We start from the raw sequence: 25,370 nt of genomic DNA, 5'->3' as shown, positions 1-25,370 counted from the left end.
GCCAGACACCTTGGTCTTAACTTCCCAGGTTCCAGAACCGTGACGAAGAAATGTCTGTCCTGTCATCCTGTCTGTGCGTCACGCTTCTAAGGACAGGGAAGGTGAAGTGTGAAAACACAGCTCCCGAGAGGAAGATGGTGCTGGAAGCAACGGTTGGGGCTCCAGGGGACATCTCGGGGAGGCACAGGGCTGCAGGTGGGTGAGGCCCCGGCTCAGAGGTGGGGCAGACACTGGACGCCAGTGCACGAGCCCGAAAAGCCAGCTCCCAGCTGGGAGCGAAGGAGGGTCCCTTAGAAAGCGCTCGGGGTCTGGCGCTCTTCGCGCTGAGGGGAGGCCCAGGAGCCCGAGCGGACTCCGCAGGCACTGGCGTGCAGGTCCTCGGCAGGGTCCGCGCCTTCTGAATCATGAACTCCTCAGCCTCTGACCCACGGCTCTGGGGATGTCACACGCTGCACCTTGGCACATACCTGACACCTACCTGTGGATCCCAGGCCCAGGGCCAGTGCTGGGCCCCCATTAATACTGACACTAAACTCAAAGTGACGGGGAGGGGCGGCCTGCATGGGTGGGTGGGCAGCACAACTTGACTCTGCGAGTCACCCTGCCAGCAGGAACATAATCTCCAGACCCTCAAACCCTGAGGGCTAGCCCCGGCCAAGCCACCCCAGGTCACGTGTCAGAAATGTCAGCCACAGCCATATGAAGAATGGGTCGTTAAATACATCAGCCCAGCCAGGTGCAATGGCACGTGCCCGAAACCCCAGCTCTTCAGGAGGCTGAGGTAGGAGGAAGGCAAGTTTGAGGCCAGCCTTGGCAATTTAGGAGACCATCTCAAAGGAATGTAGCTCAATGCTAAAGTGCCCCTGGGTCTGATCCCCAGCACCACAATAGACAAAAACATTTATTTAAAATTTAAAAATCCATTAACTGGTCGGCTACTTTCTTCCTCCTTAGATTTTCCTTCTCACCTTGGCCATTTCAAAGGGCACAGGAGCCACGCAAAATGGTGATGGCAGAGAGCCACTTTCTGGCCCTACTTCAGAATTCCCAGGAAAAGCTGGTGATTCCATCAACACAGGTTTATTAAGGCAGACATATCTCCCTGTCCAAGGTACGGGGTTCCACTCCCCAGCATTGCCAAAATAAAACCAAAACCGAGACAGCGATCCCCGTCACCCTGGAGCTGAGAGCTTACTGTGGCTCGAAGAGGATCAGCTCTCTGGAGACCCTCCTGGACCCCCAACTCACTGACACACAACTGTGATGTGAACCGCTTCTGAAGTGAACTCAACGCAGCAGTTTCCTCTCCCCCCGCAGCTGAGGGAGGTTCCCAGGGCCCTCATGACAGGTGAGGAAACTGAGACTATGAAGAGCATGGCGACCTCAGACTCAGGAAGCACACGTTACTCGTGGGGTTTCTAAACATGAGACCCCCCCAACCCAGACATGCCTTCTCGTTTTCAAAGCAAATGGGGCTGTCTAGGGCCAGTCTCTGGCACTCTCGTCTACCCCCCACCTTTTACAAGGCCCTTCTCTCAGAGTCACTAAGTACCGAGCGAGCGTGTGGCCACACCCCAGGCCTCCCGGACTAGGACAGCATATTCCCACCTCCCCAGTGACCAGCAGCTCTGCACGTCAGCTTATTCAGCTGGCACTTACGGTGGTCCAAGCCCCTAAGATGGTGAACAACAAAAGCAGTAGGATCTAAACTCCAACCACAAAATGATCACAGGCAAAATAAACTAAGTACTGAAGAGCTGGTTTTTGTGGAAAGGGAAATGTTTGTGCGTACTAGAGAATTCTGTCCCTTTCACAGGACAGGTATTTCCCCTGGGGCTCTCTTCTGTAGAGTAGCAATCACGTCACAGACTTCTTTCCAAAGCCTCCTCAAACCCTCAGCGACTGCTTTTTCAGAGCTCCCTGCACAGGTTCAGCTGAGCTGGGAAGCCCACGACACTGTACCCTTCTGAAACACAGAACCATCTGGGCCGAGGACATCCTTGCAACCTCCTCAAATGAGAATGGCATGAGCACTCCTCTCCGGGCCAGATGACTCAAAGCTGCCAGATCTGGGTAAGAGACAGTCCTGCAGTAAAAGCCAGGCTGGGGTCCCACCTTCTCATTAGCAGGGATTCTGAAATGATTCTGTTCACACGGCTGCTCAGGAAAGCACCTCACATTCTACGATTCCAGGTATACCACCTGACACCCAGAAGTCTTGAGAAATAAAGCTTGTAGTGGAGATCCAGGTACCACCAGAACATTCAAGAATAATTTTGCACAAATATGGCCCTAAGCCTGGTTTACAAATCTATTTCTCAGAACTAGAAACTCAGTTCCCCAGAAACCCTTCTCCTTTCCCCTTGTACCCAGCTGAGTCAACACATACCATCCAAAGACATGAGGACAACTTGAGTTCTCTTAACCTCCTTTCAGATGGCAAGGGCACACATCTCTCTCTACTCAGGTGGAGTTAGTAGTGCCTTCTGAGGACCCACTTGACTCACCATCAAAGGCTAGCCCTTAAGGGATAGTCACCAAAGAATCCTTTCATAAGGTAAGTGAAACTCATTCTTCTCTGAAGTTTCAAACTAAGCAACTCAGCATCTAATAAGCACGTCCGCCCGAACCCTGCCATCAGGCCTATGGTCTTAAAGCCCAAAATCCAACCCACCATCTTCCGGCCCATAAAAGACAAAGGAGGAACAGAATGGGTATGTCAACTGCCCATTCTTCCCCCCAGGATTGGCATGTAACTTCTGTCCACATGATGGCTCTCCTTGAACAGACCCACAGAATCAAGTCTAGCTGTACTGTCCAATATTCAAGTAAATTAAGTGCAAATTAGTGTAAAGATACACCATTGCAAGTACTTTCATAAAGAAAGTCCACTTAATGACCAACTACATGCTAGAATTTCGGCATTTCTGACAGTTTGACTGTAGTAAAAACCCGGTAACATTCCTTTCCTTGCCTTATCATGGCCCTTGTCAACATGTGCTGGGCTGCTGGCTGGGCAGAGGGCAAAAGCAGCCCCACTCTCCCTCCACCTGCTGCGCTTGAGCTCTTTTACAAGCACTTCCCTAGCAAAGTGGGCCCAAACCCTCCCCACTTCCAGGAATGTTTTAGGTCTTTCACCCCTGAAATCCTAACAGTTCTCATGCAAAGAATCCTGTGACCCAAGGACATCAGGTTGATGCTATTGCCAATTAATTGCAGACAGAACCAAATGAATCAACAGTCCCCCCTCCTGTGACAGGTCTACAGAAGAGTTCCTAAAGATGTTTAAAAGCGACCATTTAACTAACACATACTGCTAAAATGCTACTGACATCCACCCAAGTTTACTGAGAAGAGTCGGGATCTGTGGATTCCACCTGCCTGTATTATGAGCAGTTACATAGTCAGAAGTGATAACCATTTTTTAAGGAATATTTAAAACAGTACATAAAATGTGTTGTCAAGCTTCACAGGAAAGTCACCAGTCCTTTCAGGGTACAAACTAAAACCCCAGAACCTGAACCTCAGCCCACATTCAACAACCCAGGCCCAGACCTAGCATTCTCTGGTGAACCATGACATGGTATGATTGCAAAACTGCCTCGGTCACTTCAGGGAAACAGCGTTCACCAATCAGCCTGACAGATGTACGCTGCCACAGACGCTCTTGCTACACTCCTACAAAGGCTCAAAACGACCGAGTAGAAGCAGAGTCCATTGAGGCATTTTATTATATGTGTGTTTTACATCCCTAGAAAAAGAATCCCAGGATTTTTCCTCCTGTGTGTTTTCGTCTTGCTTCTTCGTGGTCCATGATGCCCGCTGAGGTTGTCAATACAATGAAACTACAGTGGGGGAAAAAAAAAAAAAAAAAACATGCTGTGAGTTCAATGGTTAACACACGGCTGCTTCCTGCTACAGAAGAAAACACCACACCCCTCAGCAGGTAAGCACACCTCCCCGTGAGCCACACAGCACCCATCTGCCAACACAAGCTGGCGACTATCCGGGGCCAGCAGCACGCAAAGGGCTCCTGGAACCAGAGTTCCAAACCCAGAAACCCCACCCCCACACACTCACAGAGCCCTGACCTCAGCAAACACTGGGAAATAATAAGCTTAACTGAGAACAGAGGCAGGAAACTCTTAACTTACAAGGTCACTTTTTGTATTTTGGTAAGGAGAGACATGGGGTTTAAAGCCCTGAAGTCAGGTTACTTGTGCCTAAATTTTGTTTCTGCCACTTACTGTACGTTTGGTGACAGGTAAGCTATTGTACAGTTAATTGTGTACAATGCCTGCTTATCCCATGGCTTACTATGAGGGTTAGAGCAACAAGTCAGCATCGTTACTGGAAACAGAACGAACTCTCCTAAGGATGCTGCACCTCTAACACAGTGACCACCATGTCAGTCATTATCACAAACACAGCTGGAGCACTCAGTTCTCAACCACAACAGCATTTACTGTTTCAGATCCTAAAGAGTTTTACCAGAATTAGGTCAGCTAGCTTAAGCATCTCTAATCCAAAAAACCAAAACTTTTTTGAGCTTTTCATACTTTTGGCTCAGGGGTGGCAACGTGCACTTCCATTTTTCCAGGTAAGAACTCAAGGCTATCTATCCCCTGCCTAATGTCTCACAGCTTCAGGAGGAAAGCGAGGATTAAGAGGAAGCTTTTCAACCTAGGCTTTCTTTCAAAGCCTGGGGTTCCAAAGTCATTCCAACGATCACAGGGAACATAAAGGTGGACTGCACTACACGCTGCGAGCAGACATCAAGTGGACATTAGGTCTGCTACTGTCAGTCTAGGCTGTCTCAGAACCTAAAGCCTAACACATGCAACGTGGCAAACACCCAAGCCAATTTTTAAGTCAGGCTGGCTGGAAGCAGAGAAAAACCAAAAGAACCAAACTGGACACAGCAATTTACAGCACCAAATGTTCTGACCTGAGGAACGCCCACTTACCCAAACTGACGGGACGGGAGCAGATTATTCTGCCATTTTTCTAGGTCTTTGAGCTGCACATCAAATCTGGGGCTGATCACTCCACACTGGAAAACAAAAACATGTTTAAATTAAATTGTCTACCTTTTACTAGTAAACAGAAAAGCTAAGCAACATAAAACACCTAACTGCTGAAGTCATACAAACAACCCAACATTAAAGGGACCTATACTGTGCAATTTGATTCAAACACCATTAATAAGTATACCAAAATAAGACTATGCCTGCCCACAAGAAAAACCAGTCATGAAAATGAGAAGGAAAAAGATGGAGAATATATAACAAGACAATATATAACAGCATCGATCCTGGTGGGCTGGAGAGCTGAGACCAAGTCAAGACTATGGTCAAACATTTTTCACACTTCATATAAATGAATCTGTAGGGTCAAATAGTAAACTATTAACTATAAATGCAAAATATTTAAACATCTAAGGAACAGGCACTGAACTAAGAACTATTACACTTTTCTGAGTGAGAGTGTCCTATGAACTCTGGCAAATGTTCCCAGCTGAATCTGTCAGAAGACAGAAGGAAGCAGTTCTTTCAATTAATCCCACTTCTTTGCTACTGGACACTGCAACAACCATCCTCAGAGCATCTGACACTTTAATCACTTACCTATGCAAATTCTAAAACAAATGTTCAAACATCTACTAACTTAAGACCCTTGTTCACAAAATCCACTCTCCGAATCACTAGTACACTTAGGCTCCTATTTACATACAAAAAATGACTGTAAAAACGCTGAGGATTAGTACCTTCTAAATAAAATCCCAGAGGGCTAATACAGCATGTAGACAGTTGTGGTACCCATTTACACTCTCAAGAGGCTTTAACACAGTAAACTAAAGGAGTTACCATGAAGTCAGAATTCACGGATGTCCTCTGGAGCAGTTCTGATACACTTCCCTAAAGCACAGATTTGAATCCACTGAACATGAAAAACAGGCCTGTCGGGAAGACCGACAACAGTACCACCACGAGGCTGTTTCTAGGACTATTTTATTTACTGTGCCATCACTGAACAGTCAAGGACAACCCCACACCAACAGAAGGAATAATGGGATGGGAATAAGGGAAAAATCGGTTCTTTCTACAGGCCAGCAATATCTTCCTTCCAAACTCGCTACATGATGTACTCAATTCCAGCAATGAAAACCCCATCATCGAGAGAATTAAACCAGCATACTCCTAACCCAGAGGAAGAGGATGTGATCAAGGCCAGGATTTTAATGAATTTGTCATCTTTCAGCATTACTTTACTCCTGTTACACATTCCCATGGTAGGGCAGGTCCACCTCTTGCTTGACACAATGGCGTTCTCTTTAAAATATCTAGGGATAAACTCAAGTTCACAGAAACTGAAAATGAATTGAAGTTTATCTTGTCTGAAGTCATTTTACTTACTCTTCTACAGGACAGTTGTGCTAAACCACACAATGTACTGGGACCAACTTTCTCATTTCCTAGCTCCTAAAAACGGGGTGAACAAAAACTCAAGACATTCCCTTCCACTTCAAATACACACTGTGAGGGTCAGAATGAGAAACAATGGTGACTCTAAACCCTGCTTTGCAGTTGGGCTCTAATGGCTAGTACTGTAACAAAATGACACTCAAAAATCAGCCTCATAGCAGGGAATGGTGGCACACCTGCAATCCAACCACTCAGGAGGCTGAGGTAGGACTGCCGAATTCAAGGCCTCTGCAACTTTGCAAGACCCTGTCTCGAAAAAATAAATAGGGAGGCAGGCGAGACTGGGGAAGCAGCTTAGCGATACAGTATGTGCGCGGCCCTGGGTTCATCCCAGCAGCATCACCACAAAGCAGTCTTGCAAAGTTCTTCAAATCTTTCATAAAAACTTCAGATTCAGTAGTTTTTACTTAACAAGATACACACTCACCACACAAGGAAGCAACTCTGTAAAACCAGATGGACTTGGAAATAACCCTACCAATCCAGCCACTGCCAGTAATGTGGCTTTAGACAACCCATGTTCTTTTCTTGGTCTGTTCCCCTGACCCATCTGTGTTAAACTACAGGACCTCAAACTCCTTGCAAGTCCGAAAGCTATGAATGAGCCTGAAAAGTGTTCTTACTGACACCGCCTCCAACCTCCAAGTCAACCAGTCATATGGATCGCAATCAAACAGGTCTACCTGAAAAAGAACCAGTGAAGGAAAGGGACCAGGGGAGAAAAGAGCAAAAGTGCTGGGGACTGAAATGGGAATAAATTATGTGCATTTATGAATGTCAAAGTGAACACCACTATTATGTATGACTATAATGCACTTTTAAAAATAGTTTTATCTGGCTATATTGATAAATCAAGTTGAAATACAGACGAGACCTCAAAGACACAAGTGAAGCCTATGACCGTCCTACTAACGTTGCCCTTTAAATCAACTCACTGATCTCCATTTATGAAGTTACAAGATGCATTCAAAAAAATCCATCACCTAAAGAGAAAGGCCAAGTTAAGCACTGAGGTGGACAGTAGATAGAAAAATCAAATACCAGTACCACCAGTGTTCAGTAACCAACCCTCATCTCCCTTCAGGCAGCTCACAGCCCAAATGAAACTAACAAAAGGCCTTCAGCAAACAACACTGGAGAGCAAAGCTGGATGTGATACAAAAGAAACGGATGACTATGGCACCACTCTTTGGTATTTATAAAAACCCTTACAATGTTAAGAGAATTCTTAAGGCTCTGGCAATGTGTAAATCAGTCCTTACCTTGTTTAACCTGCCTGTGAGGTTGACAACAATTTTCCCAGCTCTGTGATCATCAATGATTTCAAATTCGCCAATGTAACCTATAGAACATAACAAACTGTATCAAATAAGACTTCAATTTGAGACCTGAACCTTTATCCCTGCTTTTGCCCACTAGATTATTCTCCCTCACGTGGAAGGAGGTGATCTGCATCAGAATTAAAATTCTTTATCAGAACTAAATTTTCACTATATAAAATTTTAAGGAGCACCCAAAACAAACCAACCTGCAATTCTAAGAGATTACAATTCCTCTGCCCCTTTAGTTTCCCACTTGCAAAGGCTACTTGTGTCAAAGACACAAAGCAACAACCCTTCTTTCCATCCCAAGGAACTTCTGGAAAAGCTCAGGAATCTGTCACTTAGCTCCCAGACACACACTTCCATGATTCTTTAGCAGATTCATTTGTACAAACTACCTTCTCCTCCAAGACCCACAGTTCAACTGTATTTCTGCCCAGGTATGACTGACACACTTTGCTCCCCCATAACTAGTATCTACAGGACTGGTTCCTTAAACAGTCTGACATCAAAACACAGGACAGGGCAACACACTCACCATGCTTCATCATCACAGTTAGAAACCGTACGATGACTTTGGAGCACGGCCTAATAAGGACCTGGCGTTTGCCTCTCTTTTCGGCATTGTTGATGCTCTTGAGAGCATCAGCCAGGACATTCATGCGCACCATTATGGCTGTTCAGGGAAGACAAAGGGGATTTTACTGGCATTGCCAACAGTGTACACCCAATCACTGCAGTAGCATCCTTTTCCTTCTAGTCCCACTGTGAGAAAGCTTGTTTTAGTCTAAGCAATATTCCCAGCACCCAGGAAAACTCCTATGATTTAGTACAGCTGTTGCGAACAGGAAGTCAGGAAGCCTGCACACTTTGCACGCATTCATTAACCACCCTTACACAATTCATGCAGCACACATGGTTGAAGACAATATGATAAAAGACAAAATTAGACATAATAAACTCTCAGAATTGGTGGGAAGTGCCAGCTACCCAAAGGAAAATATCAGGCATACCCAACTCTTGAGAATCTAAGGATCATCAGCAATGTTTCCCCAATTTTTTTTTTGAGTTTGCATCAGTCATCCTATAAACTATCCTTTAAATTCAACCTTCTAATATCTGAAAGATGCTACTTAACGCTCGTTTATTAAATATACTAAAGGTCCTTCCATGTACCATCTCAAAGTATCCAACGCCAAGCGTATCCCGGTAAGCAAACAAACATTTACATTACAAGCCACCACGAGACTGGCTGTCTTTCAATGGACACAAACTGCAAGGCACACTAACGACGTCTTTTTCCATGTAATTTTCTTTGTATTGAATTTGTTAACGTTAGAGTTCCTGCACTGCTAAACCATGCCTGAGATGCCAAAGGAGGAAATGGAAAAACGGACAGCCTCGTCCCCCTATCACAGCATATGAAAACTTGATTCGTAAGTAGTTTAAGAATTTCACGATCTTTTTTAAAAAACTACCAGAGTTGGAAACTAGTAAGTTTCAAAAGCTCCTATAGACGGAAGTCAAAGCAAGTTTTAGGCGCCGAGTGTGAATATCCAAACTACTTTCTAAGGTTCAACAAAAGCCAAGCGTGAGGCGGAAGCCCGAAGCACAGGTTAGTGACCAGCAAAGCGCCAACCCGGGCAGCACGAGATCCCGGCTGAGCGGCCGCAGAAGCCGCACGACCCACCCCGGCCACCGTCCCCGATGCTTCCCGCCGGCCAAAGCCAAGACGCTGCCTCAGTCGCTTAGAGGAGTTCCAGGTGCCGCAGCCCGAGCCGGGTCCCGAGGCTACTGCTTCTCCCGCAGGTCCGGCTCCGGCTCCCGCCAACGCTGCGGCCTGCACCCCTCGTGCCCGGGATCCCCCGGTGCAGAGGGTGGAGCGCCCGGGCAAGGCTCTCCTCTGCTTCTGCCTAAGTCCCCACAAGGCCAGGATCCACGACCCAGGAGGGTCCCAGCGCCCTCGCAGGACACCGAAACCTAGCCTCAGACTCGGGATGGCGCCGATAGCCAACGGATGGAGTTGGAGCCTTCAGAGAGAGTTACTCACCGGCACGAAAAGATGGCGGAAAGAGGACGGGAGGGGCAAGCTCACAGAGTTATGGGAAGCGGGTGAGCTATCGCGAGACTTTCAGAGTAGCGCCAGGGAAGAAAAGGGCTTATTAAAAGGTGGATGTAGGGGCGGAGCCTTTTCAGGGATTCGCAGTTGAGAGTCGAGGGAATCGACCTCCCCAGGTGAGTCCTGGAGGAGAGGCACAGGTAAGGAAAATTGGAGAGTCGACTAATTTTTTAGCACTTAATATGTAAAAATAAGAATACTACCAAAAAAAAAGTCCTGGATACTTGCTAATTTTAATTATAACAACAGTTTACCACTTTTTTGTTTGTTTTAAATTTGGGACTACGTGTTGAACCCAGGAGCTCTTCACCACTGAGCTACGTCCCCAGCCCTTTTTATTTTTTATTTTGAAATAGGGTCTCGCTGCCGGGTGCGGTGTCGCACACCTGTAATCCCGGCGGCTCGGGAGACTGAGGCAGGAGGATCACAAGTTCAAGGCCAGCCTCAGCAATTTAGCGAGACCCTAAGCAACTTAGTAAGACCCTGGCTCAGCATAAAAAACAAAAAGAGCTGGGGATGTGGCTCAGTACCTATGCGCCCTTGGGTTCAATCCCTGGTATAAGAAAACGGAGCTTCAGCTAAATTGCTGAAGCTGTCCTCGAACTTGCGATCCTCAGGCTCCGGAGTCTCTGGGCTGACAGGCGTGTGCCACCGCTCACCATTTAGAATAAAGTTTGATGCTTGCGTCCTGGAAGGATCCAGAGAAGTCATTGCATCTGGGGACGGCATTAGGAACTTCCTTTTCTCCACATACATTTTTGGACTTTTTTAAAAATTTCTTTTAGTTGTTCATGGATCTTTGTTTTTTTACTTATATGTGGTGCTGAGAATCGAACCCAGTGCCTCACACATGCTAGAACTCTTACCACTGAGCTACAACCCCAGCCCTTTTTTTAAAAATTTTTATTTTGAGACTCATGTGTGTATATATTACTTATTCAAAACAATTAAAAATGTTTTGTTGGTCAGTAGTTCCTTTTTGACTCTATATCCTTGAACTTATTTATTGGGAGTCCAGCTGCTTTTTCCCAGTTCCAGAACACACAATTTGGAAGAAAGCCACAAATGTTTTGAAATAAACACCTGGGATTCTGAATCAAAAACTTTTGTCTGCTTTTCTGCACCCAGACCAGAACTGTTTTGGGTTCGTCATTTACCCTCTCTGAACCTTCCCCAGATGTAGACTGGGGGTACTACGACTACTACTAAAACCTGCCCTGTTTTTCTGGATCCACCCCCTAAAATCTGCCTCATCAAGGGTCAGATGACTAGTGGCAGCAAGGGACTTGAACAATGTCTGCCACATGCGTAGGAGAGGCTCACAGTAGTTTGGCTCTGGAAAGAGCATAGAGTTGTGGCTACAGCCTGGGACCCAGGGTCTGATCACCAAAGAGGAAGTGAATTCTGGCTCCATCCTCTCTTAGAACCCACGACCCAAGTTAACTAACCTCTGAAATATTTGCAACAGCCTCCTTACCTCCTGGCTTCCTCCGCAACCTCGCCTTTGCCCACTGTGTCTTTCCCACATAGGGTCAGAATCACCCTTTTAAAACTGAAGTCAGCGCACGCACACTCCAAGGCCTCCCATCACTTTTAGTAAAATCTAGATTCCTTTACAACAGTTTGTGAGGTCCTGCTAGGTGCAAACCTCTCCTCATGCACCCAAACTCATCCCCCTCGCACCCATCTCCCCGGCTCGCTTTTTTTCCACTCCAAGCATGCTCCATCAGAGCCTTTGAGTTGGCTTTTCCCTCTGAGTATTTCTCCCCAAGTCAGCCAGGACGCTTGGTCCCCAGCTTTCCTCTGCTCTCTGTCCAGCCCCCTGCCTGTCCGCGGCCCCCAGCCCTGCCTGATGTTTCTCCACGGCGTTTTTCACCAGAAACACTGGAATTATGTCGGTCTCTCAGCGCTGGACCATGGAGTTCCAAGCAAGCAAGATCTCACCACTGCATTCTCAATTTCTAGATAAGTTTCTGGCACATAGGAAGCCCTCCGTACATATTAGACGAATAAATGAATGAGCAAATACATTTCCCCGAATGTAAAATGGGAAGGATACCAGCGACCACTTGAGGTTTCCGTGAGGACAAACCTCAGAATCCATAGCAGTGAGTGACTGCTCCATGCAGCTATTCTACACTCGGTCCACCACATTCGCCCTCACCATGTCTCCGATTGTAGGCAAACCTTGACGAAAGCAAAGCTTGCAGTTTGGCTCAGGGATGTAGCATTCCCTGCTTATGCTACAAAAGTACCATTTGCCTTTTAAAATTTTATTATTTAGTTATTTATTTAAATTATTTTGATACCAGGGATTGAACCCAGGGGCACTCAACCACTGAGCCACATCTCCAGCCCTATTTTGTATCTTATTTAGAGACAGGGTTTCACTGAGTTGCTTTAGGGCCTCACTAAGTTGCCGAGGCTGGCTTTGAATTCTCCATCCTCCTGCCTCAGCCTCCCGAGCTACTGGGATTACAGGCGTGCGCCATTTGCCCGGGGCAGATCATTTGTTTTTTAAGTAAAAATGCTCTTTACACACTAGCTCATGTACATTGATGACGCGTTTGGTTTACTAAAACTGCACTTCACCATATCTGAGGGCCTTAGCAAGAAGTGAGAGGTTAAGGGAACAAAATCACTTTCCTTCAAGAGCCTTAACACAAGTAGAAAACTAGCACGTCTACTCTCTATGTACTGCTTTCATTTATTCACTCAACAAACATCTCACAGGTGCTTACCATGTGCCAGGTGTTGTACCAGGTGCTTGGGGGACAGAGCTCTCAGTTCCAGGCTTAAGAGATACAGATTGCTTTAGGAGAGATCCTCCTGCCTCAGCTTCCCAAGCCACGGGGATTTCAGGAGTGTACCACTGTGCCTGGCCCCTTCTAGCTCTTGATCAGTGTTAAGAATGAGGCTGTTTAGGGCAACACAGCAAGACCCTGTCTCATTAAAAGGGGGAGGGGGTGTCATAATCCTAAAGTATCTACTGCCCCCCTCACCCTGTTCGTCGTCGTCTTCTTTGTTTTCCTTCCTCCTCCTCCTCCTTATTTTTTTTGGTACTGGGGATTGAATTCAGGGGTGCTTTACCATTGAGCCACATCCCCAGACCTTTCTGCTTTTGAGAGGGCCTTGCTAAATTGCTGAAGCTGGCCTTGTACTTGTGATCCTCTTGCCTCAGCCTCCTGAGTGACTGGATCGCAGGAGTGCACCACCACACCCAGCGCCACACACCAGTGTTCTTGCTGGCAGTGAGAGGTGCTCTGACAGTACGAGGCGACATGGGAAGCGGGCAGAGCTTTCCCAGAGCCGTGCTGCTTCATCTGCTCCCTCTGCGTCAGGAGGGAATTACCAATCTGTGACTGCTACCACGTGCTTCTCTTCAGTGCTTCTCATTGAGGGTTTGTTGTTGTTTTGTGATGCTGGGGATCAAACCCAGGACCTCATGCATGCTAGGCAAGCATGAACCACATCCCCAGACCTTTTTTTTTTTGAGGGGAGGTACTGGGGATTGAACTCAGGCGCACTCAGCCACTGAGCCACAACCCCAGCCCTGTTCTGTATCTTATTTTTTAAATTATTTTTTTAGTTGTAGATGGACACAACATCTTTATTTTTATGTGGTGCTGGGGCTCAAACCCAGTACCTCACACATGCTAGGCAAGCACCCTACCACTAAGCTACAACCTAGCCCTGTATTTTATTTAGAGACAGGGTCTCACTGAGTTGCTTAGCACCTCACCCTTGCTGAGGCTGGCTTTGAACTTGTGATCCTGCCTCAGCCTCCTGAGCCACTGGGATTACAGGTGTGTGCCACTGCACCCAGTTTAAATGGACTCAAGCATAAAATTCGCTTTTGTTTAAAAAGTCAAAGCAAAAAAGAGGTTATTTGTCTCAGATACTAGTGAAATTACTTGGTAGATTTGGCTCTAGGTCTAATTGATATCAAAACATTAAGAAAGGAATGTGGAGCTGGGCATGTGACATATGCCTGTAATCCCCGCAACTCTGGAGGCTGAGGCAGGAGGATCACAAGTTCAAGGCCAGCCTAACCAATTTAGTGTGGCCCTAAGCAACTTAGCAAGACCTGTGTCAAAAATAAAAAATAAAAAGGTCTGGGGATGTGGCTCAGTGGTAAAGCGCCCCTGGATTCAATCCCCAGTACCAGAAAAAAAAAAAAAAGGCTGTGTGTGGCAATAGATACTCTCAGTTTATCACAGCACCCGCCTCCCCTTCACCCTTTTACAGGGTCTTGCTGTGTTGCCCAAAACAGCCCTAATCTAACATTGATCAAGAACTTAAAGGGGCCAGGCACAGTGGTACGCTCCTTAAATCCCTGTGGCTTGGAAAACTGAGACAGAGGATCACAAATTTGAGGCCAGCCTCAGTCATTTAGTGAGACTGTCTCAAAATGATAAAAAGGGCTGAGAATGTAGCTCAGTGGTAGAGTGCCCTGGGTTCAATTCCTAGTACCATCGATAAACAGACTAACGTTTCCGGATGGCTGGGTTGGGATGGGGAAATAGGGTGGTGTAGAAATAGAATGCAGAACACCATACACTAGGTCCCACACTAGGTCCCATGGCGCAGGCCTGTAACCCCAGTGACTCTGGAGGCTGAAGGAGGAGCGCAAGGTCAAGGCCAGCCTCAGTGACTTAGTGAGACCCTGTGTCAAAATAAAAAAAACAAAGGCTTGTGACTCAGTGGCAGAGTGCTTCTGGGTTTGAGCCCCAGTACCAAAAAAATAAAAGAATGCTATGTAAACGTCCCTACAAGTTTGTTGATTGTTTTTTTACAGTCTTGCTATTTGCAGCCTGGAAATTATGATCCTCCTGCCTCAACTTCCCCACTGGCTGGATTACAGGCGTGCGCCACCATGCCCAGCAGGTTCATGGTTTTTGTTGTAAGCAAACTGGGACCTGCTGAGGTCTTCGAACAGGATTGATATGATCAGAGTGAAAATAAATGTTAACATATGGAAGATGAACTGCTGGTATTAAATCATTTTTTAAAAACTGCCAAGCCAGCCCCACAGGGTGGAGGGAAGTTCAGGGGGACTACGAGCTGAGAATAAAATGAGAACAAAACCCTCCCAAACCCTTTGACTCTTCTTGGCATCACTCATTCCGAGTCTCCTCCAGGTAAACTGAAGGATAGGACCACAGGAACATGGCTGGAGGCCTGCGTTTCAAAGCATCAGGCAGCCATGGCAACCCCTGGGGTGACCTTGGGTTGGGGTATCCCTTACTGCATATCACCAAGCCCTTAGGAGGCTACAAAAAAGGACCATACACACACTCAGGGGTGGAGGAGCTCAGAACTCAACTTGCTACCAGACTGGTTCTCAGAACCCACTAAGTATAGCCAGTAAGATCCAAAGATAAAATATTTGATTTGAGCTCTGATTCTAAAGTGATTCAAGGGAAGACAAGAAGTCAGTAGCTGCGATCCCAGCTACTCAGGAGGCTGAGGCAGGAGGATTTCAAGTTCAAGGCCAGCCTTGGCAACTTGGTGACACACTGTCTAAAATAAAAATATTAAAGGACTGGGTATATGGCTCAGTTACAAAGCACTCCTGGGTTCATTCCCCAGTACCAAAAAATGAAGTACAGAAAAAAGTCACCCAACCCTTATTTACTGAGCACCTCTTGGGTTTCAGACCTTGAGCCAGGTCCCAGGCCGGATTCCCTGCCCATTCTTCTGGCTGCCCCTCACACCTTTGCCCCTCTTACTCATTGTATTTCCTCTTCCACCTAGCATAGCATAGTGCCTGAATGGTTGCTGAATGAACAGATGTAAGCCTTTTATTTCATCTCATTCTTAGAGAGTATCTTAGAGCCATGTAATGATACATAGAGTGGATTCAGAAATCCATCCACCTGAACACTAAAGTGACTCAGTTAAAAACAAAGAGCTAGGTGCGGTGGTACACACCTGTAATCCCAGTGGCTTGGGAGGCTGAGGCACGAGGATCAGAAGTTCAAAGTGAGCCTCTGCAACTGGACAAGGCCCTAAGCAATTCAGTGAGACCCTTTCTCTAAAATACAAAATAGGGCTGGAGATGTCGCTCAGTGGTTAAGTACCCTTGGGTTCAATCCATAGCACCAAAAAAAAAAAAAAAAAAAGTTCCAGTTTTTAAATTTTTTTTATTTTTCCCCTTTTACACAAAACAAAGTAGAAGAAATAATACAGGATTAAAATTGCTAAAGTAGTTAATTGGTAGAACATGTATTCACACAAAAAAAAATCCAGATAGGAAAACAGGCTTATTTACAATGAGGAAACACATGTAAAATTAAGGTAGTTGTCATATGAAACATTAAAAAAAGAATCGAACATATACTACTGGGTGCAGGTGTTTACAGCAATTGAAGGGAAAAAACAATTAGGAACAGAGATACCACAAGGTACAGGTTTTACAGTGTCAGTGCAATAAATTCACAAAACTACATTACGGCTAATTAATCAGTTTAAGAATTGTTCCCAACATGTCACATTTTTGGCCCTCAAAGGTTTATTCCTACAGATTTCAACTACTCTAAATTTCTAGCTACTGAGAAGGAAAGACTGACAAGCTTTCCAAAGAGTCACGAATCTATGTAGAACAGAGGCCAGCTATCACACTACATGTCTGCTCTCACCAACAGCCCTGGAATTTTTCAAAGAAATATTGACGGAAAAAAGTCATCAGTGTAGTCACTATCTTCAATGCCAAACCAAAGGGGACCAAGTAATGGCCACAACCAAAGAACAGGAATTTGAGGTTTACGTTTGAAGGTTTTCTCTGGTCTTAAAAATTATTTTCTTTTCTACTGTAATGAATTTTTGACTATACACAGGAAGACTTTTGTCTTTGTTTAGCTAGTCATGGAGTAAAGGTATCGAACACAAGTCTCAATCTACTATGGACTTTAAGTCAGCTGAAAACATAAAATGCTAAGTATGCTAAAAATCCTAAGTACAATTTTTTGAAAGTCTGCTGTTAAAAAGACTTAAGGGTTTACTAACTTAAGTGGTGCAGGGAACAGCAGCTCTAAGCCTGTCAGATTCCCTGTGGAACAAAGAATCAATGTTTCCTAGAAATGGCTTAAGTTTTGCACAAGGAAGAAACCTATACAAACTAGGGCATGGAATTAGCTATATTTTATTCCATGGGGATTCTTCTCCCATGGTGAAAAACAAACAAACAACAAAACAGCACAAAGAACAAATCTTAATTAATTGGTCTCTTCCTCAGAAGTAGTAAACTTGGTCTCTATACTCATGAAGCCAGACAGTTTTTTTAAGCAAACTGTGAAGCAGACAGTAGATCCAGCTTCTCACAGCCACAGATCACTACCTTGCATCTAGCTAAAACAAATGTCAACACTGTTAATTTCACTAAAAAGTAAAATTCACCACTGTTATTTTAAAGGAAGTCGTCAAAAGTAAAAATTCAATTATCCCTGGGTGAGAATAATCAAGACAAGCCATACTCATTAATGAGTTGTCCATTTAAGGCCAACTGATGAAAATGTACCCAGCTACACCTGACTCAAAGACACTGTGCACAAAGCCTTACCTGGCAAGTGGGAATTTCTATGAACTAAGGGCAGAGTGAGGCAGAGCAAGAGCTACTACTTCTGTAACATTTTAGTATCCAAACAGCATAGTAGGAACTGTTCCCAGGGGTGATGCACACTCCATTAACACAGGAATAAAGCAGATGCATTATTCATTTTTCTTTTCTTTTTGTTTGAGAAGTTTGTTTATCTCCCTTTTGGCCATTCCAATGTACTTCGAAATGATTCCATGTTGGTTCAGTCCAGGAAGCAACAGTAAGAAAGTCACTTAAATAAACAAACAAAATTAAGGAGACAGCAATTATTTTCCTCAAGATTATTACATTTTAAAGAAGGTAGATCCCCAGACTGTCAGACACTCTCAACAGGAAGAAGCGATAGAAAATCCATTGCTTCCACTGGGTTTTATCCCCAGAACCTTCTGCCATCACACTCTCCCAGCCTCACATAACAATCAGTTATTTTTACCTCTTATACACTGCATTCTTCTTTTGCTTTTATTTTTATTTTATACACTACTTTCTACCTTAGTAATTACGTTCTTTGTCTTTACTTCCTATGATGATAAAATCCCTGAGAATGAGGACCTGAGTCTTAGTCACTTTTCTGTTGTGTTACTAGAGACTGGACACAGGGGTCCTCGACTACTGAGCTACAGTCCCACTCCTTTTATTTTTTGCTAAGTACCCAGTCTGGCCTTGAACTTGGAATTATTCTGCCTCAGCCTCCCAAGTAGCTAGGATTATAGCTGTGCACCACTGAGCCCAGTTCAGTAACCTTTCTATACACCCAAAGTTCTTTGGTCAGTGCCTTAAGCTTGGTATAAGCATCCATGTGTTTGTTTACTGACTAAGCTACAGGTAGACTTCCCTGGCCAGGATGTGCTGACAAATTTTCTTTGAAGACTTACCTATCAGGTAGGTGAGAAACAGGTTGTGGACTTGCTGTCCAATCCAGGCAACCGCAGCAAGAGAAATGATCATGGTCATGAAGTACTAACAATGAAAACAACAAGAATTGATCAACTCCTAGAAGTAGACCCAAGAAGTCTAACTCAAGAGTTTATTTCAGCTATTCCACAACATGTACATGTATCAAAACATCATGCCGTGCATCATATACACATGCAAGTTTCATCAAGTAAAAAAGTTTCTTTCAAAGGTTAGAAAAAGAATTTTAGCCTTAAGCTGTTAGAGGCAAGCAAACATATTTTCTAGGTGTATGTTTTTTACTTTGGTAAGAGAAAGAAAAAATTTGCCCTATTAGAATAAAAAATTAAATGCAAAATATACTTTTAAACTTTTGTGATTCGGGTTAATACAAGTAAACATTGATGAATGTACTAAGGAATTATGCAAGTGGAGACTAATAAATATCAACTGTTAACTATTAAGACCAAAGATCATCACTATCATTAGATTGCAATGAAATAAATACCATTTTAGGTTTTTCTTCCTTTAATGTAAAGAGGCGTTTCCACCAGCCCACAGCTCTGCGTCGAGTCTTCACTAAATTGCTGCAAATTTCATGGAATCTTTGCTGTTGTTCAGTGGTCCTAGAAAAAGAATTTTCCTTTTTGTTATAAGCAAATCTCTCCAGCAGACAGAAATACACTCTCTTTTTACATGTAAAGAGCTATCTTCTAAAGAAGGCTGAAATTGCTTGGCACAGGGGCAAATGCCTTGTGATCTTGAGAGGCTGAGGAAGGAGGATTGCAAATTTGAGACCAACCTGGGCAACTTAGCAAGCTCCTGTCTCAAAATGAAAAATACATAAAGGGCTGGGGACGTATGTAGTTCCATAATAGAGTGTCTCTGGATTCAGTCCCTGGTACCACCAAAAAACAAAGTCTGAACAAAAAATACTGGTTAACCATTATCTTATGAAGTTTAAAAAGTTATTGCACCTATCTATAAGACAACTTTTATAGTATAGGAATAAATTTTACATAAAGAAGCTTATGTTCGTGTACATATTTTTAATAGATTAGTAGCAATCTACACTTTCTATAGCCACATTTGGTTAATGACATTAACAAAAGACTCATGACTTGTATAGACCATGTTAGACATGAGCAAAAACTTCATTTTTCTATTCCTATATTTTTCAGATCCTAATATGTTCTGCACTGTAGCCCATGGCAGTTCCATCAAATAGCTGAATTTGAGCACTCTGAAAGATGGTAAGTATTCAAAGCATAATAACTCCAACTGGGCTTCATACATTTGATGCCAAGATAGTAATGAACAGTTCAATCCCTTTTTTGGCAGGGGATGAGTTGAACCTAGGGATGCTCTGCCACTAAGCTGCATCTCCAGCCCTTATCATTTAATTTTTGAGACAGGGTCTACAAGTTGCCCACACTGGTCGTGATCTTAGGGATCCTCCTGTCTCAGTATCCCAAGTAGGTGAGATCACAGGCATGTGCTATCATACCTAGCTCAAATCCAAATTCTTTATTATTCAGTCTCAGTAAGGGAAAATACAAGCATCAAACAGCACCAGTAATTATTCAAAAAGACCCTCTGAGACAGTCCCATTTATCTTCTTCTGATAAAAAAAAATAATTAATTTCCTCTGTACTGTCTTTGCTACAGGGACACAATGGCCACTATTACGGCTACACTGAGGAATACAATGCCTTCTCTCCTCTACTCCTCATCCTGGTAAAACTACAGTGACAGATAAAAGTAGGAGGATTTCAATTGAGCCCAGAACTTCTTGTATACAATTAGACCTTGTATGTTGCCCATGGTCAAGGTTAGATAATGGCTGTGCAACACTGTTTTTTTTCCCCCCCATAAGATCATTCTCACAAAATCAAAAAATAAAATTTGCTGTCAATAACTGAGTTCCAGCTGGGTGAGGTGGCACAAGCCTATGATCCTAAGACTTGGTAGGCTGAGGCAGGAGGGCTGCAGGTTCAAGGCCAGCCTCAGCAACTTAACAAGACCCTGTCTCAAAATAAAAAATAAAAAAGGACCAGGGATATAGCTCAGTAGTAGAGAACCCCTGGGGTTCAATCCTTAGTAGTGGGCTGGCATGGGGTGGGAGGGTTCCATACGATTACCATGGGACTATCAGTGTTTATATTTGAAAGCTTTCCTCTAGGAGCTATGAATTTGCAGATTAGAATGCCATTTAGTTAATAAAGTCAAGGTAAAGTCTGTTATACCACATGGTCACCAACTTGTTCCAAAACTGACAGCATATTAATGCAGGTAAAAAAATAATTCAAAGGACAGTTCCAAAACTAATCCACTCTGTAAGGAAAACATCTTTAAAGAAACATGCAACATACTCACTTATCCCAGAATTTAAGCAAACTCTCCCAAATACATGGCTATTAAAAACCCATAAAGCACATACTTAAAATTCTCATTTTTACAAATTTTATAATTTGCTATCATCTACAGACAAAAAATCTAAAGGCCCAAGTAGATTACTAATCACCTTAAAATAAACAACCAAGGAGGAAAGGCAATTAGGTAAAAAAATATCTATTCCAACATCTAATTTGGCTCATTATTTGGATCATTATTTGGATCAAAGGTGAGAAATTCAGCATTCTAAAGGGAAGTTAAAATAGTTTCAATATCAGCCTTAGCTATTTGCTTATGATCTTACCTATCTACAGATACAGCTTGAATCTATTCTGAAGTCCTTGGTGTGCATTTAGCCAATTACCACTGCACTGCCTCAGTGCCCCTCAATGCCCCAACATCTTACCCTTAAGCACAAGATCAAAATATTTCACAGCACTTAAAACAGTGCCTGATGTAGTAGACATTTAATAAAAAGTTGCTCAAGGAATGTGGATAAAAATCTCCCAGTTACTGCTTTTATATTCATTCGAATGTAGTTTGTGAAATTAAATATTAATGCAAATATAAATGTTCAACTTTTACAGAAAGTTTAAGTTCTACAATCCTTTGTTAAAACATTACATGTTTAAAAACAAAAAACCTCACTTCAATAAAGTCTAGAATGGGGAAAAAAATACAGATCAGAACGAATGGTCAACTGTAAAAGAACTACGGAAAAGGCTGGGTGCAGTGGTGCTCACCTGGGATCCCAGCTACTTGGGAGGGTGAAGCAGGAGGATCCCAAGTTTGAGGTCAGCCTGGGCAACTTAGGGAGACCTTGCCTCAAAAATTTAAAAAAGGGCTGGAGATGTGGTTCAATGGTAGAGAACTTGCCTAGCTTGTGCAAGGCCCTGGGTTCAATCCCTAGTACCCACCCCAAAACACATGAACACAAACAAAAACCCCCAAAACCATGGAGAGATAAGTCTTAGGAATTCATGATTTATATCTGAAATTGGCTAAGAAATTCTTCCCATGAAAGCAATAAATCTAACACCTTAGTGTCTGATGGTTAAAGAATTGTCTGCACTTAATTACAGTATACTAATCACTGCCACCAGGTTCAGTAACTCCTCAGAAATGAGACTGCCAAATCATGCCACCTACCATTTATTGGAGCCAAAAATTCTAGGTGCTAGAATGGGAACAAGGTAGTCAGCCAAGCATAAATACATCACAAAACAGGAAACACCAGAGAGAACAGATGGATCCAAATAATAGATAATCCTGTTAAAAAGAAAAAGTTAAGGTTAGAATAACAGTCATTATTATTTCTAGCTGAAGATGTTTAACTATTCATTTAGTCTATAAGTTCTCAAAGATGGTATTTGCTATTTGCTGTTTTCCCACAGGTGGTTTTCCAGAGGCTTCATAGCATATCATAGCAAAAATGGTTAATGTAAATATAAAAAGTCAAAAGCTCTTTGGGGTTCACAATTTTTTTTAAAATTTTTTTTTAGAAGTTGATAGGCCTTTATTTTATTCATTTATTTTTATGTGGTGCTGAGAATCAAACCCTGTGCCTCACGCATGCTAGGCAAGCTCTCTACCACTGAGCCACAACTCCAGCCCCCACAATACTTTTGAGTATAAAGGGTGTTGAGGCCAAAAAGTTCAAGTGTCACTGATTTATTTAACTGTGTTAAGTTACCAGGTTTACGTAAGTACTACAAATCCTGGAATGAAGGTGAACTGCTTATAAAAGGCATTCTTCGCAGATTATATATTACAAAAGCTTCCATAGGTGAAAGCTATGTACTACTTGAGCCTTTATTAATAAAAGCACAACCCTTCGTAATCTAATAGCTCACTTACAGAAACACCAAAGAAACCACACCCATGATGGCAGGTGGAAACCAGGCTCTTTCCCATCGGAGAATTTTATCAGCCATCAGCATCATTTCTCCCCATCCTTGTAGCTGCTCTTCCAGATTCGCAGTCTCTGCAGCCTACACACAATCCACATTTAAAGCAATCATTTTAACTCTGAACACTTTTGTGGTTAACACAGTTAATTTCTTCTAAGGCACGAAATATGTAAAAGACTTCTTAACCAAATTACTATCTTAAACGAGTTAGTTTCTAAAAAACTGTAGTCTTGGTACCAAAGATGGAAACCTATAGGAGGAATAAAAAAACCTATCCTTTAATGATCACTTTCGGTGTCCAAGCGCTTTTCTACCTAGTCTTTACAACCACAATGTGACATGATCCTTACAGTGTGCCACAGAGAGACAATTACTTGTTTTGAATGTGAGCTCCAAATGGGTAACTAATTTCACCAAAATCATAAACAGAATCGTGTGGTAGTGCCTGGTATTAATACTAGATTCTTTAAGTTTGTTCATTTCAGGTGATTAAAATTATCTGTTCTTTTTGTCATTTCATTGATTTAAATTCCTTATTTCTAAATCCATTAGGAAAGTCTTTCCCTGAACAGCATTCAGTCTCTAAAATGCTCTTTGTGTAATGGAATCACTTAGATGTTGGCATTCATTGCACAATTAAGGAAAACTACTTTCACTAAATTACATGTGGCACTTCAAGCTCCTAAGCTCCTCAGTACTGTGTTTCTTATCATTTATGAGGTCATTTTGGTGAGACTTCAGATTCCTCTGCAAATCTGAGAGCCAAAAGAGACCTCTAGGATGAGCTAATGTGGCAAAAGTCCTTACGCTGACATTGGTAAAGGAAGAAAAAAAATGACAAGAAATCCAAGTGCCAGCTGGGGGAGTGGCATCGCCTATGATCCCAGCTACTCACTTGAGGGTGCTGAGGCAGGAGGAGTGAAAGCTGGAGATCAGCCTGGGTAACTTAGACCCTGTCTCAACATAATAAATAAAAAGGGGATGTAGTGGTAGAGTGCCCCTGGATTCGATCCCCAGTAACAAAACAAAACAAAAAAATCACCCCCCAAGCGTCCTTACATATATACCACTGAAAAATACATAAACAGGATAATGTTGGTTAATCTTAATAAAAAACACTATCAGTGCCACAATCGCCAAGGTGACCTCAGCATTTCTGTATACCCCCCACTTAATAATAGTTAAACAGATTACTATATACTGGCAACTAAGCATTTAATAGCTTACACTCCAATTAATATCCCCAAAAACTGTAAAAGGAAGGTGTTGCTAACAATCCCTATTTTATAGATGAGGAAAGCAAGATGCAGAGACATAAGCAGATTTGAATCTAGGAGATCAAGAACCAAGGACTTGTTCTCTTCAAAATTAAACTGCTTTGCTGGAAGGAGGGGTTGAGTTGGGAATCTCATTTCAATAGAACTTGGGCGATTTCTTTGTGCCTCAATTAATCCTCTTAAAAGGAACCATGCTGGTGACTAACCATAAAGAAGGTGTGTGTGTGTAAGGGTGGGGGACGGGATTGGGGGGGAGGTTCGTGTCTTTCAAAATACACCAAATGCAAAATGAAAATCATGCACAACAAACGACCCCCGTTAAGTCACTTAATTGGTCAGCACTGGGTTCTTAAAGTGCCAAAGTCAAACTGGCTCCTCTTCATTTCTGGCGTGTGGCCTGCCTTTCCTTGGGTAAGGGCAATGGAGATAATGCAAGGATGTCTCTTGTTTTTGCCTAGATAGTGCAAATTCATTAAATTCGTAATGCATTAAATTTGTCCACCCATGTTACTACGTCCTGCAGTTTTTGGGGATCCCTGTTTATTATTCCAAAATTGTCTACAGTCGTTCAGAGCTCCCGCACCCAGGCTTCCCACCTCCAGAAAAACGCCAACACCTGCCATTGTCCTTTCGGCTGGACCCCACTTCCAGTTCTCCGCAGCGAGGTCGCAGCCTCTCTGCCGCTTTAAGTTATGCCAGCTCCAACGAATTCTCGGCAGCAGCCCTTTCACCCTCCACCCTTGCCCGAGTTTTTTGGGGGAAGAACGAAGGCACACTCGGTTACGACCAAAGAGGGGGACCCGGGCACAGCGGGGGCCTGGGCCCCGCCGGCGCTCGCCAGGCCCCTCGCGGCCCTCCGCCCCGCCGGCACCCGGGCTTCTTTCCGCCACAGCCCCCTTTCTCCACTTCCTCTTCCAACCCCATTCGCGGTGGCTAATCACGCGCCCTTCGCGCCGGGTCCTGGACCTCCCCAGAGGAGGCTGGGGGGTCGACACGACGACTGACCGCCAACAGGAGAAACCGAGGCAGCGGCTGAATCCGGCGGCGTCGCCTGCGCTGGAAACCGGGGACGAAGGGCCGGGCCCGCCCCGCTGAACCCACCAAAATATGGAAGCCCAGCTCGGTTCCCTCGCGACCGGCCGCCGCGACTCACCAGCAGGTTGGTGCTGCGATTATCTCCCTCCGCCATCGCCCCTGAGATGTAGGCTCAACGAGCGCGAAGCACCCTCAAAGCCTACCTCCCTCCGACACCCGCACCGCCACTGGAGCGCGAGGGAACGCCCCGTAGGCCGCTTATATAGGTCGGCCCCTTTTCCCGACAGCCTTCGCGAAGCTCGCTCCTCATTGGGCGGATCGAGCTCAGGCTTAAAGG

General features: G+C 44.1%; 2 protein-coding genes and 1 long non-coding RNA gene across 4 annotated transcripts; 1 reads left to right on the top strand and 2 right to left on the bottom strand.

Annotated features, from left to right (window-relative positions):
- Window positions 1-3,702: 3,702 nt before the first annotated feature.
- On the bottom strand, window positions 3,703-9,940 carry Rps15a (ribosomal protein S15a). 2 transcript variants are annotated; one of them, XM_047533800.1, is made up of 5 exons: window positions 9,858-9,940; window positions 8,346-8,483; window positions 7,748-7,827; window positions 4,968-5,053; window positions 3,703-3,845 (listed from the first exon to the last, which is right to left on the bottom strand). In XM_047533800.1, exons 2-5 carry the CDS (start codon window positions 8,476-8,478, stop codon window positions 3,752-3,754), a joined length of 393 nt encoding a protein of 130 aa, XP_047389756.1. In that variant the 5' UTR covers window positions 8,479-8,483; window positions 9,858-9,940; the 3' UTR covers window positions 3,703-3,751. The 2 variants fall into 2 exon arrangements, with proteins under 2 accessions (XP_047389756.1, XP_047389757.1); XM_047533801.1 differs by lacking the exon at window positions 9,858-9,940 and adding an exon at window positions 9,498-9,811.
- A 54-nt stretch (window positions 9,941-9,994) lies between these two features.
- LOC124970449 (uncharacterized) lies at window positions 9,995-20,298 on the top strand. Its single transcript, XR_007106122.1, has 3 exons — window positions 9,995-10,066; window positions 19,599-19,670; window positions 20,086-20,298. It is a non-coding gene; the product is annotated as an uncharacterized LOC124970449 (long non-coding RNA).
- Window positions 16,056-25,310, bottom strand: Arl6ip1 (ADP ribosylation factor like GTPase 6 interacting protein 1). Its single transcript, XM_047533799.1, has 6 exons — window positions 25,152-25,310; window positions 22,669-22,802; window positions 21,961-22,080; window positions 18,926-19,043; window positions 18,399-18,483; window positions 16,056-17,755 (listed from the first exon to the last, which is right to left on the bottom strand). The coding sequence occupies exons 1-6, from the start codon at window positions 25,185-25,187 to the stop codon at window positions 17,637-17,639; spliced, it is 612 nt and encodes a 203-aa protein (XP_047389755.1). The 5' UTR covers window positions 25,188-25,310; the 3' UTR covers window positions 16,056-17,636.
- Window positions 25,311-25,370: the final 60 nt, after the last annotated feature.

This window comes from Sciurus carolinensis, chromosome 18 (assembly GCF_902686445.1).
Source record: "Sciurus carolinensis chromosome 18, mSciCar1.2, whole genome shotgun sequence".
NCBI classification, from domain to species: domain Eukaryota; kingdom Metazoa; phylum Chordata; class Mammalia; order Rodentia; family Sciuridae; genus Sciurus; species Sciurus carolinensis.
Note: the sequence above shows the minus strand (reverse complement) of the source record. Positions and strands in the feature narration are given on the sequence as shown.

Bases quoted from the DNA above. Each gene is read 5' to 3' on its own strand.
- Rps15a (XM_047533800.1), bottom strand. From the start codon at position 8,478: ATGGTGCGCATGAATGTCCTGGCTGATGCTCTCAAGAGCATCAACAAT. The intron at 7,828-8,345 runs GTGAGTGTGTTG...TATGTTCTATAG, and splicing joins AACTGTGATGATGAAGCATG to GTTACATTGGCGAATTTGAA. The intron at 5,054-7,747 runs GTAAGGACTGAT...TTTGTTTTCCAG, and splicing joins TCACAGGCAGGTTAAACAAG to TGTGGAGTGATCAGCCCCAG.
- Arl6ip1 (XM_047533799.1), bottom strand. From the start codon at position 25,187: ATGGCGGAGGGAGATAATCGCAGCACCAACCTGCTG. The intron at 22,803-25,151 runs GTGAGTCGCGGC...GATTGTGTGTAG, and splicing joins ATCGCAGCACCAACCTGCTG to GCTGCAGAGACTGCGAATCT. The intron at 22,081-22,668 runs GTAAGTGAGCTA...TCTTTTTAACAG, and splicing joins GTGGTTTCTTTGGTGTTTCT to GATTATCTATTATTTGGATC.